The 21028-nt window shown below is 37.1% G+C and overlaps 1 protein-coding gene across 2 annotated transcripts in view; it reads right to left on the reverse strand.

Annotated features, from left to right (window-relative positions):
* COL11A1 (collagen type XI alpha 1 chain) overlaps positions 1–21028 on the reverse strand; it is a 163418-nt gene that overhangs the window by 121757 nt on the left and 20633 nt on the right. For both annotated transcript variants that reach the window (XM_009468296.2, XM_087731724.1), the window contains exons 3-5: positions 17992–18205; positions 15366–15528; positions 1970–2098 (exon numbers count right to left, since the gene is read on the reverse strand). In XM_009468296.2, coding sequence (XP_009466571.2) covers positions 1970–2098; positions 15366–15528; positions 17992–18205 — 506 coding nt within the window. The remainder of the gene's footprint in view (positions 1–1969; positions 2099–15365; positions 15529–17991; positions 18206–21028) is intronic.

Genomic DNA, 21028 nt, shown 5'->3' on the forward strand with positions numbered 1-21028 from the left:
GTGTACATAGTTTTTATAATTTTGATCAGGCTTATTTTTCTTTTGATCTACAAATGAGTGCTCTCAACTGATGCTAGTGTTAAACAGCTTTGATGTAGTATAAACATAATATTTGACAGCAGGAGATTTAGCTAGTCATCCATTATGAAAGGAATGTAATCTCTGGGCTATTTTATTCATATTCTACTTCCTTTAGAAACATTGTATTATGCTCTAAAAATTCATCAGTAGTCATTGCTAATAATCAAGCACAAGCATTCATTCTTCTTCATCTTGAATACATTTTGAATCTACAGTCTGATCCCAACTAATTTCTGTGGACTCCAAGCCATGTCCACATGCATTACACTAAAGGACAGGAGCCATCATTGCCATCAGTGGTGGCCAGAGCAAACAAACATTTGCAATCTCTCTAAGCCATGTTAGCTCCTGCTTAGGAGTTGATGTGAGTTTGGAGGTGACAGTGCTCCCAACTTAGTTAAAGCATTTTAAGTATTTAGATATATTCCTCTTCAAGAAAGAGACAAAGGGATGATTTTAATAACCTTTTCCCACAAAGATGAGTTCATTAGATGGACTACTCTTCAGTCTTATTTCAAAGTAGAAAAGCACTAGCCTATTCAAACCTTCCAGGTCTTCACACAGGAAATGAAAAAGAATCAGAGTGCTAAGTCACATAGCAGCAAAGCCCAGGAAAGTTCCAAGCACAATTTCAATTTTCTCTGAAATTTAATAATGAGAAAAAAATTGATTTTATTTTGCTATCTTTTATTTTCTTCCCATAAAATATCAACAATATGCTTTCAGCCTGTTCTGTTTTGGAATATAGTGCATGGAGATCCAGGTACCCAGGCACACAGACAGAAGGTCCTACAGGGTCCTCACGAAGAGACCAGACTCCATGCACTGTAATGTAGTGTAAAGGCCTCTGCCTATGTGTAATTGACTTGACACATCTTGAAATATACCTCTGACGCAATGGATGTGGGAGTCCCTTTGAACTAAGTTCTGGGCCCTATGGACCTTAGTCACTTGATGACATAGTTTTCAGTCAGATACAATAAGTAGTAACAACAAATAAAATTATCATGTATTTAGAAAAAGTTCTGTCTCAAAATTGGCTCAAAGCAGGCAGCTGAGAACAATTCAGCAAGTTTTTAATGGTGATCTCTTGAGCAATCAGTTACAATAACCAGTCAAATCACACACAGTCGAGTGCATACTAACTGTCCTGAGCCAAGTTCAATTAAGGCTAGTTACATTTTGCAAAAGCTTTCCACTTTACAGTGTTTGATGCAAGTATTCAGAATGTGTACAACAATACATACAACTGCTGACCCTCAGAGGTCTAATCTGAGGAACTACCTTGCCCTCAGTGAATTACTCAGTTTATGGCTGTGAGAACTGTCTACAGTGACAAATGGTTTCTGTAAACATTTTTTGTGTTTCTGGGAAAAATTCCAGCTCTGTTTTGTCCCTATTGATATTTATCTGCTACGAGTGGAGCTGGCTGAAATAATTTTGTGTGCACATGCATTTGTACACTGGACACAGCTCATTAGAATACATGGCATTTCTAGCAGAAGAAGTTTACAATTGCAGAATACTCAAAGCTCCCATGTCTTTCAAATGTGGCATTTGATGGTACTCAGCATCAGTGAAATCACAAACGTACACAGGAAGAACAAATAGGTACAACTAAACAAATTCATACTGCTATCATTTTTTAAGAAATTACAGTTTAATGTCATTGAGCATGCTGGTTATTCAAATACCAGTGTGCTAGGTTCCTTCAAATGCTTGACACTGATAGCAAAAATGACAGCAAAAATGAATGCACTCCTGCAACCTTCCTCCCTCATATCTAGAACAATGCATGCCATTTAGCTGTAAATGCTCCTTGGGTAACTTGTATCCAGCACAACCACTAATGTGCAATAAATCTAGTAATACATGACTGATTACTCACCTCATCAACTTGAGGATCTTGAGCCTGAGCAGCATTGGGCACTGGGGAATCACAGTCTGGGCTATAATGCTCACAGTAGTCATATGCAGCTCTGGGGTCAGCTATAATCAACAGCTGCTGGATCTCACCCTGCAGGAAAGCATATGCAGATTGAATAACAAAAACAAAGATTGTCTACAGTTCATCAGAAGTACAGAGTTTTCAATCAGAAAACAAAACTAGGTACATAATACTTAGATATTATATGAACATTTGTGGTTATAAATAACATATCTACTTAATTTCTGCTGCCATTCTGGAAAACATCCTAACTATTGTTCACATGGAAAAACAATGCAAATTAATACTGAATGGACTAGGTGCAAAATTCTGGCTTAAAACGCTGTCTGGTTTGGAAAGGAGAGGGTGGGAAGGTCCTGCTCTGTCATTTTCATGCTGTTTGTTTACTTCTTCACTGGGAACCAGTCTAAATTCCTAGGATTTAATTCAGGGCACTTCCTATTACCAGCATGCAGCCCAGCATGCAAGTGATCAACAGTATAATTCTGAGAGTTTGCATCACATCTGTACTCTCAAAGAAGGGAGAAAATAAAATAAAAAAGGCTGTACCAGAGACACAGTTATTGGAATAAAAAATAATTAAGTAAGCACTGTGTAAATACACACTATAGAATATGTTGAAATAAAAATTTTAACAGCTAACAAATGTTATTTTCATCTCTATTCCCATATATCATGTGTAAAAACAACATCACAGTAAAGAGACCCACTATTCTGGGTAATAAAAATGGCTCTGCTGAGGTCCCCTACAGAGACCTTGTATGTTTATCATTTTCCACAGAAAGCTGTCTGGTATCCAGTGCATTTCTTAACATAGTGGTACCATTTAAACAGCATTAGGTAAATTCCTGCCAACATTTCCACTATAAATTTCCTCATTCAGGAGCTTCTTATGCTGTCATAAAAATAAGGTTGTTGAAAATTGGCACATGTTCTTGGTCAAAATCCATTAACTTCAATCTCTGACTACTTCCCCAGAAGGGGGGATTTTTAAGCTTTTCTATACTTCTAATGTAATTTTATTTTGTTTTTACCAAAAAAAGGGGCAAAGGAATAACTTTGTTAGTATACCTGTGCATGTTTTGTCTTTAAAGAGAAAATATCATAACTGATGGAAATGCACAGCTGGGAAAATTCACAATTATCTCAGTATTTCCAAAATTGCTTTACATCTCTCAGAACAGTAACCTTTAACAAATTAACAAAATTGGAGAATATTTTAAAATACTACAGTATAATTTGCAACACTCCTTCCTTTCAAAACGAAAAATCACAGAAAGAAGCAAAAAACCCTCAAAGTTAAAAAAAAAAATCAAACAATCTTCTGCAATTTTCCTAGCTCTACAATTTTTTTTTCTAACTTATTTAACATAAAATATGAAAAACTTAGTTTCTTAGCACATAATGGCTATACATTACAACTCTGTTTTTTACAATACTCTCATTTTACTTTATAGACTCGTGCGTCTCAGATTAATTTAGAGTTGGAATATACTTTTCTTAAGCTTCCAGAAATACTGGAAGTTCCCCTGCCAGTGGTTCTGGACCGTCTCTTTTATTTTCCTTAGCTCACTAATGCTTCCTGATTTGGACATCTTCCTACAAAACCTGCTATACATACAGAGAAATTCCCCCTTTGATTCTTTACGTGACTCCCTCAAGAGTTTGAGTGCTTTGAGGGGTTTGTACAGTCATTGTCAGCCTGGGCTATGCATCCCCCATCTCCAGCAAAGTGCTTCCAAAGTGCTCTGCCCTTCCTCTTTCACCAGCCAAATTAAAACTAAGTGAAGCAGAGGAATAAGAGAGAATTAGCAAGTGAAAGTCAAAAGAGGTAACTCTTTTGGAACAACCATTAGAGATGGATGTATAGAATCCCTGTCCTCGCCCCGCTGAGCTCAGGTTATCGTCTTGCTATATGCCCCGAACACACATGGCTTTCTGAGATGCCCATACAGATCACCACGTATACAGTGCGCCAGCTAGTGTGAGCAATGCCAGAACTGCTCCTGAAACTACTGCTGTTTAGTACGATATGCTAAGAGAACCCGGGGCGGGGGGAATATAGCCAGTATTCTGGAGCTTGCTTTGTGCTGATCTTGAATGTCATGGAATTTTGGCACTAGGTTTTGTCGGGTTGTGTGTTTGCGAGAAGCACTCAGCATGCTGTTACCACTTGGCTTAGATGTCCCTAAATTGGTTAAAGCTGTTCCTGATCCATTGACTGTAGTTCCCAGCCCCGCCTGTCTGCCTGTCACGGGCCCACATAGAGGGAGGCCCTCAGAAGCCTTGCACAGTATACATACATTGCTACTGGCTATTCATGTGTGAGAAGTTTATTGAGGAACTGATTGATTTTACATTCGGCATCTCAAATGTGAATTTTCCTCTTTGTCCTTCAACATCTGCCCTAAAAATATTTCCAGTAAATTATTGTTTTTCTATTTTTTGTTCTTATTTTTCTGTCTTTGCTAATTAAATGGCTTCTTTGAGTATTTGTATGTGATGTATTGGCAGTGCTGTTTCACTAGCCAGTGAAGATTTTTCATTTCAGATCAGGTCGATCATCTCGGAACACGAAATTCCACATATATTGTTGCAGGTTTCATTATTGTGATTTAGTTATTATTCTAAGGTATCTGTTTGGCAAATCTACACTCCTTCTCTTTGAGAATTGTTCACAAAATAACTTCAGTCTTCACAAACACATTTTTTTATTTTAACTGCTTGACTTTGTGAGACTGAAATAGAATTTTATAAAGTTCTTTGGGAATAAACTACAAATACTTAATGTGGCCATACTTCACAACCTGGAGTCATAAATAAGGCACTACCTGCACAAGTCCTATGAACTTTAAATGAAAATATGGATAAATGGAGTCATGGGTTATTAACAATTCTAACAGTTGGTCTCTAAAACAACACTGAGGTATCTGAACACACATGCATATGTGCACAATGTTACTCATATGAAAATTGCAGGAAAAAAGGAAGTCTCATAGGATAGAATGATGAAAGCAAGAGAGGGAGAACAAAGGTGGGGAAGGAGACAGGAGAAGAGAGTAAAATTTACAAATACACCTGAGCATCCTTGAAGTACTCTGAAAAGTGCATAGAGAAAAAAAAAGTACAAAAGGCAGCTGTCTATATAGATTAGTTCTATTTCCTTCCATATGAAATTGTCACAACCATCTTTGTTGGGAAAGACTGCTCAGGCAATTTCACAAAGTTGACAGATGATATATACCATGTTATACAAGTCAAATATTTGATGTCTCTGCTGAGCGAGTCTTCCACCATGATTTGATGTCAGAGATAAGTGGGATGACAGTAGAAGGCAGAGGCAGAGAACTTGTGGTGAGGTGTCAAGACAGATACACAGCCACTTTTTCATCTTATTACTTGTAACAATGTGCATGCTTAAACTTTCCCCCAAAAGTGCTAAAAGCCTATTTAGCACTTAAGAAGAAAAATCTGCTGCCTTATAACAATTTTTTATCCTGGATAACACTTGATACAATGTATTTTAAACAGTGCTTATCAGATATTTAACATTACTCGCATATTAGGGATGAGAAAGCCGAGAGCTAGGTCTCTGCCTTAGTTGCCCAGAGGTGAAGGGAACATCCAGCAAAGTATTCAAGCATACCTAGTGTTAAGCACCCAAGTACCACTTGTAAGTAAAACAGATCAATTTGGAGTCTTAATATTTAGTTTGGATCATAAATACTTTATTGAAATAGACACTAAGTTGTTGTCAAAGCCAACCCATAACTCACAAAGTCAATGCATAGTTCAGTAATTCATCTCAATAGGGAATAAAATAGTTAAAGTCTATGAACATTTTAATTTCTCTCTATTTTGGGAATGTGCTCATAATTAAAATCAGAGGCTTTTGAGTCAGCGCCATGGTTATATGAAAAAAGCTGCCTGAGAATCACAAAATATCTTGCCCACCAGTTATGCCTAGCATGAAAACATGGTACAGAAGGATTACTTCTGTAGCATTGTCCTAAAAGGTATCCTCCCAAATAAGCTATTCTTTGCAGAATCCTCCAAGACTATTAAAAGGAGTTAATTAGATCTGAGGAAACATTCGCTTCTTTGTAGCATGCCATAGCAAATGTGGAGAACCAGGCTACAGAGTGACAAGGAGAATATGCTCAGATCATTTGAATGCCTGCCTGTTGGAACAGCTGCACAGACATTCACTCAAATTAACTGTTCTACAACCAGGAACAGCCCAGCTAAGAATGAGAAGTGTGTGGTGAATTCAGTCCTTGAAAATTCCTCTGTGCATCTCACAGACATTCCACAGTGACATTCTAGAATAAGAAAGTTTGTGTGTATGCACACTTCCAGGATTTGTTGAAAAACACACCTCACTAAGTAACAATGCACAAGGTGGGGTACCTGCACTGAAAACATAGCCTCTTGATACGAAAACAATTTGCAAAACTGAAAAAATACATCATTGACTAACAAAAAAGGAAAATGGAGACCCAATTTGCAGGAAAGCAGTAGACTACCAAGTTCTCTTTCCAATTTTACTGACTTTCTCTTGATGTAATTATTGCTTTAGGTAGCCTCATGGTAGTAATTACTATATTGGATTCCACCTTTTTAGAGCCTTTCTTAGATTCCACAGCAGAAATCAGAATAAGGAAAATCTCGAGTTAGATATGGTATCAGATTTTCTCAATGCTGTAAATCATTGAGGGCCTGAGAAGTAAGGAATGGATTATTTTATCATTATAAGCAATAAATGTTAATGGCTGCTTATTATCTTAATTGTGACTTCATAAAAACTCTTAGATTCTATCCCTCTTCTTGAAACATTCTCTTTTCCTTTTAACTATGTAATCTTACTAATGCTTTCTAAATACAGTGTATTAGAGAAGTACAACCATAAAGCAGTCCATTTATAGTCTATTTATCAGCTAGAAGTTTCTATCATTGATAAAAGACATCACTAGTGTCACCTGCCAGCATTGTTAAAAAGGCAAAAGTATGAATTCTTACAAGGCTGTAAGGGCAATATATGAAGGAATGAGTGCTGAAATTACTGTTTTTTTCCAGTATTTAAAATTTTATGGTGTTGTTCCCTAGTTCTACAAGAACCTCCAACAGTTCAGATGTAGAGACAGGTTTTTGGGATACCTCTTTCCCAAGAATCTTAATAAACCAATAACCCTACCAGGTGAAAGTGACCTTTGTCCAGGGCATAACAGGTAAGCATTACTTGAGAAGCTCTGCAGGACCCTCTCCACAGAAGCAAACTTCACAAATTATTCAAAATATTAAAAAAAAAAAAATTATTTCAAAGAACAAGTGATCTTTCTTGGTAGTTGCACAACTAGGATGCTACGTAACTATCTGACCGGACCAGACCTGAGAACTCAAGTTGTAGTTTCTTATTGTAAAATAATGAGATTTTCTAGAGTGATTTCATTAGGAGAAAGCTTATTGTTCTCTTCCCAGCTTGACAAAAAAAAAATTAATCAAAAATAATGCAGCAATTACTTAAATGTCTTACTTATATATTAGAGGTTCAGAAAGATTTTCCACAAATAGAGTGGGAGGGTTAGTATTAGCAGAATACCATCCTTCTGATTCATATTCTGGATAAAACGAGTACCTCTTATGTTCTTATAAGGATAATTAGATTTTAAAGACGATTACCTAAATGGTGATAAAAGCATAGGAAAACCAGTCACTAGATCAACTCAGGAGAAAAACATCAGTATCTTTCATTTTCGTATGATGACTAAAGCCTAAGAATTACAGAGTGGACTCTTCAGTAAATCATCAGAAACCCTAACCTGTGCTTATGTGCCAACCTTCTCTAATTAGTTATGTGACAGTACAACTAGAGATTCCAAGAGTCTAGACATCCTGGATATTACTACTATAGAATTTAGAAGAACCTGCTGCAGAATTCATTTAATCTTCCTGCAAAGATTTGAGGGATTGAAGAATTCCAGGGGCCTTCAATATAATATTCCATAACCGAGGCCCATTGCATAATATAGCTAGAGAAAGATATTCAGAGTCTGCCAGACTGAAGCACTGTAAAAGTAATAAATTGTGAAAGCAGAATTCTGTACAGGTCAAAGTTTCCATAGAAATCAATGTCTTCCTGATTCTTTGAAACTCCGTGGGTATAGTAGTATATATTCAGCTTGGTTAAGAAATAGGTTGATACACCAATTATAATTTTTAACCTTCCAAACACAGCTATTCACAGACCAAAGTCTACTGAAATTCTTGGCTGAGAGATCAGATTTTATTACAATGCCTGTATATACAGCACGTGTACATAGCACACGCAGACACATGCACACGTTACCAACGGCATCCTGTTCTCTTGATAAAAGACCTGCAAATCTGTTGCATTGTCATTTGTCTTTGAAACCTCATTTACAGCTGTCCTTTAAAACTTAAATGTATTCCACACAATATTAAATGAGGTGATAATCCTATCTGTAAAATTTGCTGGAGCTGATATAACAGGCAGCATTTTTTGAGTCCAGGTGGTTAATTTTAAATGTAATTACAAACAGTTTAGTTAAATGACCATTCTTTTACTTCTTGGGAATATTCCTTGAAAATGAACTTGAACTCCAACAAATTACCAGAGCTACTATTAAAAAAATAACAAACACCAAATCACCACTCTTTCAGATAAAAAAAAAAAAGCCAAACAAAACAAGTCAAATAGGAAGCTTTTGTAAAAAATGCTGGGGTTTCATGAGGTGCCTCTGAAATGGAAAAGTTGTTTGTTTTGCTTTTATTTTTTTTGTTGCCTTTTTTCCTCCCAGTGCTGGAAGTTGGCCACTTCTCTGGTGTTGATAGCTTGGAACCTATTGCATTTTTGGTTTCTGTCCCATTCATGTTAAACATCGTTACTTTTTAGTCTGACTGACACTAAGCATTTAGTAAGTCACTAGCAATCACTAAATGTGACATATGATGGGAATCATTTTGGCTATGTCTACATGAGCTAGTAGTGCAGCTCAACAGGACAGTATGAAACAGAGGACACTGATGACACATCATTCACACTATATGCCTTTAGGGGAGTTTTACTTTGGGCTAACTTCCTTATTCTACTTTAGCCATACAGCAATTTTGGTCAGCCAGTAAAAGCTCTAACCATTCTGCTACTGCTACCTTCTTCATGGAGTATGCACACAGATGAATGGCCTTTCTGCACTTGCACACTTGGACTTTCCATGCTTACAGATATGCGAGGGATGGTTACTCAACTGAAAGGATCTGTAAGTTAAATCATATTGCTGTTAAGGTACTATCACTCTGTCTTCAACTGCTCACTCAGGCTATTTAAAGGAATCCTATGTTGTACATAAGTGTATGAATGCTTTTTTCATGAAAATGGCTTAATGACTAGTATCAAAATCTAAACTCTTCATTAACAAGGATTACTGCAAAGATTTAATCTCATAAACTGTATGCGGTTAAAGATTTCATTGGCTTTAAATGAGAGTCGTACATACACCAGGTTTTGTCTTGTTATACTCATTTACAGCACAGGGCCTAAAAATCATTGTATTGGTCTGACGTGGGGAGTTTTGAAGGAAAAAAGTCTCTATAGGGAAATATCTGCATAAAGACTCTGTTAGTTATTAACTTATTATAAAATGTTTACTGTAAAGAACTGTCGTATTGTTCACACCAACAGTACTAAATGAGGAGCGACAAATTCTTAAAGCTGGCAAAGAATAAAAAGATCCCTGTTATTTATCAAACATTTAAGCTACAATCATATTTCAATAAATACAATTCAAAATTCTTTTACTCGGTGCCATGTACCAGTATCTGACTAATTTCTTCTTTCTTTTTTTTTTTTTTATTTTTTTTTTATTTTTTGTATGCTATTGTAGGAATTCCCTTCTTTGCAGCAAGCACTTACAAACCAGCCCTTCTTGCACTATGTATATGAAAACACAGAAGAGATTAATTTCAAATGACACAGGTTAAAAGTTTGAGGTATACTGTGTCAGTCTTTCATAAACAAGCATTTACAAATTCATCCCACTGATATCAATAGATCCACTTCAGTGAGCAAGTGCTTAGCAGTGTAAATGAAGGTCTTATAATTTGGCAGTTAGTAATAATACAGTTTCTAGAAAGCATAATTTTATTATTTTAAGACACATTCACAGTTTATAATTTCCTTCTCAAGCATTTGTATGCACTTGATGCTTAATGCTTGCTTGTATTCAGTATCTGGTTTGTGACATCATATGGATTTCCATATTCATTGAGCATGATGTCATAAAATCTCAGATCAGCACTTACATTCAGAAATGAGCAGCAGGCAACTCCAAATTAGAATTTCTTCATATAAAACACTTCCCCCCCCCCCCCCCCCCCAAGATTTGGAAAATACTTAAGATAATTTTTATCTTGCTTTTAAAGCTAAAATAGAAGATCTTTCTGAGAGCAATACTAAAAAATGCCTTTTAGCTTTAGCACCAGTAGGTAAACTTACCAAGGAATATTATGTTTGTTGAATATACAAAAATAGCAAATGAGGTAGTCATTTATCCTGCTCTTAGGACACTAATCAGCCCTTTTCTTCTTTCACTGGTGATCTCTGGACACCTAGTATGCTTACTTACTCAGAAATTATTGATCACCAGCATAGGAAAGTTACATCAAAGCAGTCATGTCAAACTGATTAAAACGTATGCATTTAAAATTTCCCAGTGTACTATAACATATTGTTGTGTTAGCAATAGTCAAACTGCCAGAATCAGAGCAAAGGTGGGAGAACTGCCTAGAAAACAGAAGTCAATATTAGGAACAGAAAAAAGAAAAGGAAATAGACAAGAATTTAATTTCATTAAATTTTGTCGTATTACAAATTTAAAATAACACAGAAACAAAGAAGAGTATCTGATCCACTGTGATGTAGCACTGTTTTAAAATAAGTGTGAAATATTGCTTCTAGGAGCAATATTTGTTCTGAGGATTCTAAATAAATGGTCCATGCAAATATGTCAGAGCAATATGACCGAAGAAGTAATTCTTTTTTCCAAATATACAATCAGGTTGTCAGGAGGTCGGGATAATGTCACGCAATAGTATCTATTTCTGACTCATGTGTACACAAGAATTCATAGAGGTTTAGATGTACCCTCTAAGGGAACAGGAACATACGATGTATCTAATTGTTTACAGCACTGATTCTGACAGTGCTGAACTCTGCTTTCAATGGGAGTGAATTACCTTAATGAGGCAACTGGTTTTTGTGCAGTTGTGTTATGCTGTATGAATGGGTTCAGGACCAGAAGAAACCCTGGCATCTTTAACTAGTAGGTCACTGAAGCCTAAGATTTCATTATATTTATCTACAGGTTCATTATTTCCATATTTTGAATTTCCATTCAGTTTGAGGAGATCGAAGAGTGCTCCACAGATCCTGTAATCAAATCATTGGCTTACTAGGACTAAAAACATCATTATTACCCAAGATAAAACAGCCTTTGTGATGCATGGATACAATATGCTGTGAATTCCAACAGGTCACTATACACTTAGCTATTTCTTTTTACGTGCTTCCTACACGTAAGCTAATAAAGGCGTCAAATGTCATATGGAAAGTCTGTCTTACACAGTTTCAAGTCTTAAACACTTAAATCTAATGTCATGGCTAAATAAGTTCATTTCTGGAATTTTCTGCACATAAAATAAGACACATTGTGTTATGTGTTTCCTCAGTGCCTGTTATGGTCTCAAGATACAGCAGGGTTCACAACACGGAAATACTGCCAAGGAGAGCCATGGAACCACCAAGCATCACTCTGTGCTACCACAAAAGAGAGAAACAGAACATTTAAGACACAATCAGGAGACAAATTTCAGGGAACAACCCCAAACTTTGGAAATTGTAGCAGCAGTAGCTAAAGGATAGATAAGGTCTTGCTAATGAAACAAAAAGAATGCTGTTTAGAGAGTAGGATAACATGAGACAAACTCATAAAGAACTAGATTATGTTTTGCTTGGCCAGACTTTGAAGGACACATATCATTAAAACCATACATGGCACAGTACTTTGTTTAAACTTTGAGGGACATTCTAATTGCCTATTTTCAATATGCACATTTCTAGCTAAAGATTCAAATAAATGAACATAGGTATAAATGTACCCATGGTGGCTGTACAGTAAAAGAGAAAGCAGAAACCTATCCCAAAAGACTGTAAGCTTCTACGTAAGAGACTCCAGACTAAACCTAAACTCCCAGCAATTACAAGAACAGCCTTACAAGAATGTAACTGATTTCTCTGAATAAAACAAGAGAATACGGGGTGCAACCAGTTAAGTAAGGAAACCTAATCACTGAAGGAATACAGAGATGTACACTGATGTTACAAATGGTAGAAATGTTGCTGTTCTCAGTGCTGAATGTTAAGATTCAGCCTGTAAACTGACTTTACAGACAGCTGCACGATTTCTTTGCATGTCCAAAGACAGGCAACGAAGCTGGTGAAGGGTCTAGAGCACAAGTCTTATGAGAAGTGGCTGAGGGAACTGGGGCTGTTTAGCCTGGAGAAAAGGAGGCTGAGGGGAGACCTTATCGCTCTCTACATCTACCTGAAAGAAGGTTGTAGCGAGGTGGGGGTCGGTCTCTTCTCCCAAGCAATAAGTGACAGGACAAGAGGAAATGGCCTCGAGTTGCACCGGGGTAGGTTTAGGTTGGATATTAGGAAAAACTTCTTCACCGAAAGGGTTGTCAAGCATTGGCACAGGCTGCACAGAGAAGTGGTGGAGTCCCCATCCCTGGAGGCATTTAAAAGACAGGCAGCTGTGGTGCTTAGGGACATGGTTTAGTGGTGGAGTTGGCAGTGCTAGGTTAATGGTTGGACTCGATTATCTTCAAGGCCCTTTCTAACCTAAATGATTCTATGCTTCTATTCTATGATTCTTTTATGAGTCCAAAGCCATCTTTCTTCTTAGTGGGTCTCAGCTGGAATTGAAGCACTGACTTGCCATGTCAATGTTGAAGATTTCAGCGAAAAATTTGACAAAGGATCACTAGCTTCCTTTTTTATCCTTCAACAAATGACAAAAACCCTCAGAGAAAAGTGTTTTTATTTAAGTCATCGTAGCAAATTCTGTTAAAGTTATGTGAAGTCAGCACAGACATGAGGATATAAGTTTGACTTCAAGAAAAATGTAGGGTTATTTTTTGGGTTTCTTCAATTAATCTGTTAATTATGATTTTTAAGTACCAATTTTAATTTGTTAAGTATGTGTTCATTCAACCTTACTGACTCTTCCAACAGTTGCATACCAAAAAATAATTGCATTCTACCACATCCCTTCCTATCTCTTCTTCCTTTATAGGGCTTGAAAGAGTGGAGGGAATTGTATATACAACTGCAAAAGGTATGGATTGAGGAAATTATCACTGAGGAGGAACTGCTAGAGTAGGAATTATTTTGCCTTAAAATAGTTACTCTTTGTCATGATACAAAGTTTCACCTTTCTTTCTGAGTGGCTAATAACCTTTGTGACAGAAGAACGACACAGCAGAAAATTTTTGGAACTATCATTTTATTTACCCCTTAGATAGCCTATGCTCCTTCTGTATTCCTATGGGAATGGTCTTAATATCTCTTTAACATTTTTTTGGAGGATTTAATATTTAAAACTGTTCAAAATATGGAGGACAGATAGATACAATATCATAATAGTCAGCAACTTCAGACATGAATGGCCCCTAGCATGCTTCTCTTATTCAACATGCTACTTCATGAAAATGATTAAAACAAATATCACCCTTCATGAACATCTCATCAACAACTGTACTTATTTTCAAACAGCTATGTACAATCATTTCAGCATCTATGAAACTTCAGACAGGTCTTTTTATTTAGCAATTGCACTGAGTAAAACAAACCAAACACCAATGTTTAGTTATTGTGTACCTCCCTCCTTGACAACTTTTAAAATGGTTACAAACTTCGCAAGAACAAGCCAAGGCCTGTTGCCCTAGTTTCTATTAGAATCTAAAAATCTTGTAAAACGCTAACAAATATCAGTAGTTCATATATTTCTATTGCATTTTTTTCTGAAGTCTTTTTGCTTATGTATATTAACATTGCATATATTTTGACAATTCATTGCCAAATTCACATATTGTGGAATTCAGTGTCTGACCTAAGAAAGAAATACAAATGAAAACTGAAAGTAATTATCCCATGTGGAGACCAAAAATTCTTGTCCCATCCCAGATAAGGCATCTGTCGAATTCATCTTCAAATGGAAAATAATGTCCCTCAGATGTGCAAACTGTATTGGGGACCACAGGTAAATTAGGCTGTGAATACTGAACATATCATACTGGTCAACCCATTAAATCATCCCAGAAATTTCCCCATCCAAAAGTCTCATGTCTCACCATGTCCATGGAAATGAAAGACAACAATGCCACAGTGTTACGCTCAAAATTCCTATTTCCTCTCTTGATACCCATGCAGCTTCTCAAGCACATGCTCTGCTTAAAGCTAAGATTACAACTCTGGATATTTATGGAGCACAGATGTTCTGTATATGAAGTAAGTTAACTACTGATCTGTATTTTCTTCTTTTTCAGTCGTAATTTAAATTTGACAGTTTTGAGTTGTATAGCAATATTATAAAAGAAACTCAATAGTGTACATTTAGAGAAGCTTTATTATTAGTCTGTAAAAATAGTCGTTGACATAAGGATTCTACCTAGAAAGGCCTCATGATTGGCAGTCACATACTTCCTTAGGGGCATTTTACCCTTCCTATATGTACTTCTTGGCCAGTAAATGATGGAAATATATATGTCCTTATTGCCAAAGTATGTTCCAGTTACTGGAAAGAGTAATAAGTGGGATAAACAATATAAGGGATTCATATTACACAGAAAACTTTCCAGGTCCTTCTCCCCCTCTCTCAAATACTGTTAGCATGCACAAATATCTGTAAATGTTTAAGAGAGACAGAACTAAAATCATTCAGTATCATACTACTCAACTTTCCCAGATTAATTCTCCTAAATATCTCAGGTATCTCAATATTAGGCAGAAAGACAAAAAAAGCAAGCCCCTTCCAAATACAACATAATCTAAAGAACAGAAAAATGCATCATATCTTCCAACAATAGAGACACTTCCCTATTTTACTTCTCTTTTATTTTAGCCTATCCTACCAGGTTCTATAAATTGAAGTTTCTACATTATACCAGTTTTTGCCCTAAAAAATTAACTCCAATTTGCACTAAGCACCTCACTCAACACAAAATCACTCAATTCCATTTGTTCAGTATTGATTCTTACCTCAAAAACTTCTTCATCCAGAATCCTGGTTCCAAAAACAGTGATGCCATTGGTGTCCACAACTGTTTTGTCACTTCTTTCAAGTGGTTTTGTAGTTTTTTTGTTACAGTCAACAATCATTGTAACACTTTTTTTCTCCACACTAATAGCTACTCGATGCCACCTATTAAAAAAAAAACAAAACACCAACATAATTCTACTGTCATTTATGTTTTTAAAACTAGGTCATTGTGTTCTTATCAAGACACTTTATTGCAGATTGTGCACCGATCAAGTCACAAATAAAATTTTAAATGTCTCTATTTCCTTCTTTCATACGCACACAAATGTACACAATGTTTTGTCTATTCACTATATAACTTCTGTCCCTTAGTACAAAGGAATCTAATCCATAGCTCATTGTGAATATCCTATATAAGACGAAGTTCAAGCTGACCTTCTCTGAAGCTTTACCTAGAGAACATTAGTAAACTCAAATTAGAAGTGAGTGCACAGTTTACATGTTATTAGATTGAACGATCTGACAGCAGATTTTACTTTTATGAATGTGTTTGATTTTCCAAATTGCTTAAGAAATTACTTGTGCAAATATATTTAATCCAGCAGCTTATTCTTTGTTATTTATATTTTACTATTTGTTCTCTGTGATCAATCACCAAAATTTTACCATGTTCTTTTGCTTATTTGAATGTATCCGACAGCTATAGAGATTTTTCAAAGATCTGCAACAGTTCCAACATAGATGCTTTTCAAGATACATATACTTAGAAATGCTTGCCAACATTCCTGCACCAATAGCTTTGCCTACATAAATATTCACCAAAAAGTGAATGAAGTGATTCAGAATATTGGCAAACGATTTTGTTTTAGAGACATTTGAGAATAAAGTTTTGTACAATTTGCCCAACTATACTACGTTCTTTATGAGACTTTATTATCATGACAGACCACATTAATTTAGTGAGCCTCTCTGCTATGACAACTTCAATATCTAAGAGCAAGAGCAAGCCACTCTGTAGTCTAACATGGAGCAAAACATCAAAGAATCTTCAATGGACCAGGGCAAAAAGCGTCAAAGTATGTCATACTAGTGACTGGTAAGAGGAAGGCTGGAATCAAATTATTTTAGTTGGCATTTGTGGCACTAGTGTTGTCTAAATCAGAGAGACAGCTTAGATCATTGTTACAAAGAGCTTCCGTATATCAAAAGGAACGCCTCGAAGCTAATGGAATCTGACTGCTAAACAGTATCACTGGGCCAGAACTCTAATTCCATGTTTTCTCTGGAACGCGGTTGAACATTATCATTACAAAAGCAAACTGTCCATGCATCCTCAGGCACATTACACTGTTTACACTTCTAAAATATATCTCATTTTAAGATGAAGATTGTTGTCCTAGATCTTTCATAAAATAGCCGAGTCAGAAGAAAATTGTTGGTCTATCTTTTGAAAGCATGTAGAAGCTGAAAGCATGAAAACATAGCTCACTGTGGATAGGATGGACTCCAGTTATTTAGACGTTTTATAGTCTCACTGCAGGAAATTGCACCAAACCAAGTTCATTTTGATTTCTTCATTTTTATGAGTTTCACAGCATTTTAAGTGAAATTCTGAAATCCATGTCAAAGCTTTGTTATTTAGAGGAAGTCAATGAAAAAAAAAAAAAAGTTTGCTGCTTTATTTTATCACTCCTCCTGCTAGGGAAATGCATCAGGTTTAGGTTTCATGGTATAATTCCATTCTCTGGTAATAAAAGGGCTAGAAGACAATTACTTTTTTATCCTTTATTACTTGATAAATGTATTTCATTATAGTTGAATTTTTTCCCTTCCTTTTTTACTGATTTGTTTTGCTTTAATAAAATTTCATTCTGCGTATCTCTGAAGACTGAGGCTGCTCTTCCTGGACTGAAGCACAATAAATAAAAAGCCTTTGAAAGAATGAATGTTCACTTACAAGCACTAGAATGACATTCCCAGAGAATGACTTCTTGTCTACAAAGGGAAGTTAGGTACCAAAAATTAACAACTGCATTAATAACGCAATAGGTGTTTGAGATTAATTGCCTTTACTGAGGGTTCAGTGTAAGTCCTTGCAGCACTTCAGATTAATTCTCCAGCTTATTCTTCCCTGATTTCCTTATATAAAGACATCTTAAACCATCTTATTTATCTGCTGTTTTGATAGGAGAAGTTCTATGCTGTCTTGTCAACTTGTCTCCACTCTGCCTATCACCTTCAAATGGACAAGACAGCCCTTCTAGTGAGACTATTCCTTGAGTCCTTTTGAAAACAGAGTTTCTTTCTATATTGCACAGGAAGAATCTTCATAACTTTAGTTTTGGTGGGTTAACTTCTATGACTATTTCTTCACTCTTGATTTATAGAAATGGCAAATAAGAAAGGTGGTTTGTCTACATTTGTAGCTGTATACACTTAGCTTATATTTGAAGCTGGAATTGTATTCTGCTGCAAAGGTTCTCTGATTTTGTACCACAGCAGTCCAACTAGCTGGAAATTGTGTTACTGATTTATTTAAATATTTAAGATAGCTTTTTGTAAAGACCATAATCACCTATACAGTGGTCTGTGTTATTATTTTTCATCTTAATACTTTACACTTACTTGCCATCAGCAATGTTGACTGTTCTGAAAAGAGGATAGTCTTCTGGGGCAGGTTTTCCATTTTGGTCTTCAAACAGGAAGACAGGGGATCTACCAACTTCAACACCTACTTGCTGAATTCCTTGCTCATTGTAGACAGACAGAAGGAAGGACTGGATACCCTTTTTAGGTTTCACTGTCATTAATATTGAAAAATCTTCTGGAAAATCTCCACCTGTAAACAAAGTGATACATACATTTACAAATTCAGAAAAGATGAAACCATTCTTTAAAGGTTTACATTTTTCTATAAGCACATAGGATCCTGCATACAAACTGTCAAGGTTTTTTAATTATCCAAAATGAATACATAAAAAATTACACTAGGAAAATCTTTTATCTCTTTTTCTCTTTCTGGTCTCAGTTTAATTCCTGAAAGGAATACCTTAATGATCCTTAAAAACATGACTTGTAAATCTATTATGAACTTATGTTATAATACAATATATGCAAGAACCATGATAGTTTCACATTAGTTATTTTTTCTTTTCATCTTCTTTTTTGCAATCTTCTAATTTAAAAGCGTGCACTACAATTTCACTCAACAAAATAAGTATCTGTATTATAGTAAATATGTTCCTAGGCACTTCATCTCCCTTGATAACTGCTTTGTTTAGTTTCTTTCTCATAATACATATTTGAGTCTTTCTAGAATAATATTGTGCATAACATTGAAAAAATACATAACTAGTTTTATTTAATAGGAGCTTTAGGCAAAATCAAAGAACATTTAATTTTCATTTATTCCCTGATGCTTTCTCTTTGAAGTAGAGATTATATATATCAATCATTGTTTCAACTTTTACAACTAAAAATAAACAAAATTAAAAGTGGATATAGCTTGTTTATAAAGGAAGGACTGAGGTTTCTACTCAGTACTGCTCCTGTTGAAACTGGTGGTAAATCTGCATTTCACTTGATGTGAAAGACTATTAGATTTACTGTCAAAGGAAGTGTAAGACTGAGATTCTAAAATTCAGAATATACATTGGATCTGTGTGGCTTCAGCTGCTATTTGCAAGAAATGCAAGAAATAGAGGGATTAGAATCTAATCGTAATGTTAGCAACGAATATAAGAGCAATTTTGTGTGCATGAGAGTGGGTAAAATGTTCTTAAACATTTTAGTAATATAATACAATAAATTTTAATAAAATAAGTTGCATTTTTGTAATAAATAAAAGCATGTAAGATGTCAACATCGAAAGCTGATTTAGTAATTGGTTCTTTCAATGGAAAAAATACAAGACTGTTTCCAAGACAGGTCTTGTGGGAAAACTCTTTCAGGATTCTATGGAGTCTTCTGTGAAGACAAGCTATTGATGGCATTAACTCTTTATAGAATCATAGTATCATTAAGGTTGGAAAAGACCCTTAAGATCATTGAGTCCAACCGTTAACCTAGCACTGCCAAATCCACCACTAAACCATGTCCTCAAGCACCACGTCTACCCGTCTTTTAAACACCCCCAGGGATGAAGACTCAACCACTTCCCTGGGCAGCCTGTTCCAGTGCCTGACTACCCTTTCAGTGAAGAAGTTTTTCCTAATGTCCAACCTAAACCTCCCCTGGCGCAGCTTGAGACCGTCTCCTCTCGTCCTATCGCTTGTTACTTGGGAGAAGAGACCGACCCCCACCTGGCTACAACCTCCTTTCAGGTAGTTGGAGAGAGCAATAAGGTCTCCCCTCAGACTCCTCTTCTCCAGGCTAAACAGCCCCAGCTCCCTCAGCCGCTCCTCATGAGACTTCTTCTCTAGACCCTTCACCGATTTTGTTGCCCTTCTTTGGACACGCTCCAGCACCTCAGTGTCCTTCTTGTAGTGAGGGGCCCAAAACTGAACACAGTACTTGAGGTGCGGCCTCACCAATGCCGAGTACAGGGGCACTATCACCTCCCTGGTCCTGCTGGCCACACTATTCATGATACAAGCCAGGATGCCATTGGCCCTCTTGGCCACCTGAGCACACTGCTGGCTCATGTTCAGCCAGCTGTTGACCAGCACCCCCTGGTCCTTTTCCGCTGGGCAGCTCTCCAGCCACTCCTCCCCAAGCCTGTAGCGTTGCATGGGCTTGTTGTGACCCAAGTGCAGGACCTGGCACTTAGCCTTGTTGAATCTCCTACAGCTGGCCCAGGCCCAACGATCCAGCCTGTCCAGGTCGTTCTGTAGGGCCTTCCTACCCTCCAGCAGATCGACACTTCCACCCAACTTGGTGTCATCTGCAAACTTACTGAGGGTGCACTCAATCTGCTCGTCCAGATCATCAATGAAGATACTGAACAGGACCAGCCCCAACACTGAGCCCTGGGGAATACCACTCGTGACCGGCTGCCAACTGGATTTGACTCCGTTCACCACCACTCTCTGGGCTCGGCCGTCCAGCCAGTTTTTAACCCAGCGCAGAGTGCACTTATCCAAGCCATGAGCAGCCAGCTTCTCCAGGAGAATGCTGTGGGACACAGTGTCAAAGGCCTTACTAAAGTCCGAGTAGACAACATCCCCAGCCTTCCCGTCATCCACTAAGTGGGTCACCTTGTCATAGAAGGAGACCAGGTTAGTGAAGCAGGACCTCCCTTTCATAAACCCATGCTGGCTGAGCCTGATCCCCCGGTTGTCCCACATGTGCCGCGTAATGGCACTCAAGATGTTCTGCTCCATGACCTTTCCCGGCACAGAGGTCAGGCTGACAGGCCTGTAGTTCCCCGGATCCTCCTTCCAACCCTTCTTGTAGAAGGGCGTCACATTTGCTAACTTCCAGTCATCCAGGACCTCCCCGGTTGACCAGGACTGCTGATAAATGATGGAGAGTGGCTTGGCAAGCTCCTCTGCCAGCTCCCTCAGTATCCTCGGGTGGATCTCGTCTGGCCCCATGGACTTGTGAGCATCCAGGTGGAGGGCAGGTTGGTGACTGCCACCTCTTCAACAACTGGGGCTTCATTCTGCATCCTATCTCCATCTCCCAGCTCAGGGGCCTGAAAACCCCGAGGATGACCAGTCTG

Source organism: Nipponia nippon, unplaced genomic scaffold (assembly GCF_047370975.1).
Source record: "Nipponia nippon isolate SJK-2023a ecotype South Korea unplaced genomic scaffold, ASM4737097v1 scaffold_5, whole genome shotgun sequence".
In the NCBI taxonomy this organism is placed as follows: domain Eukaryota; kingdom Metazoa; phylum Chordata; class Aves; order Pelecaniformes; family Threskiornithidae; genus Nipponia; species Nipponia nippon.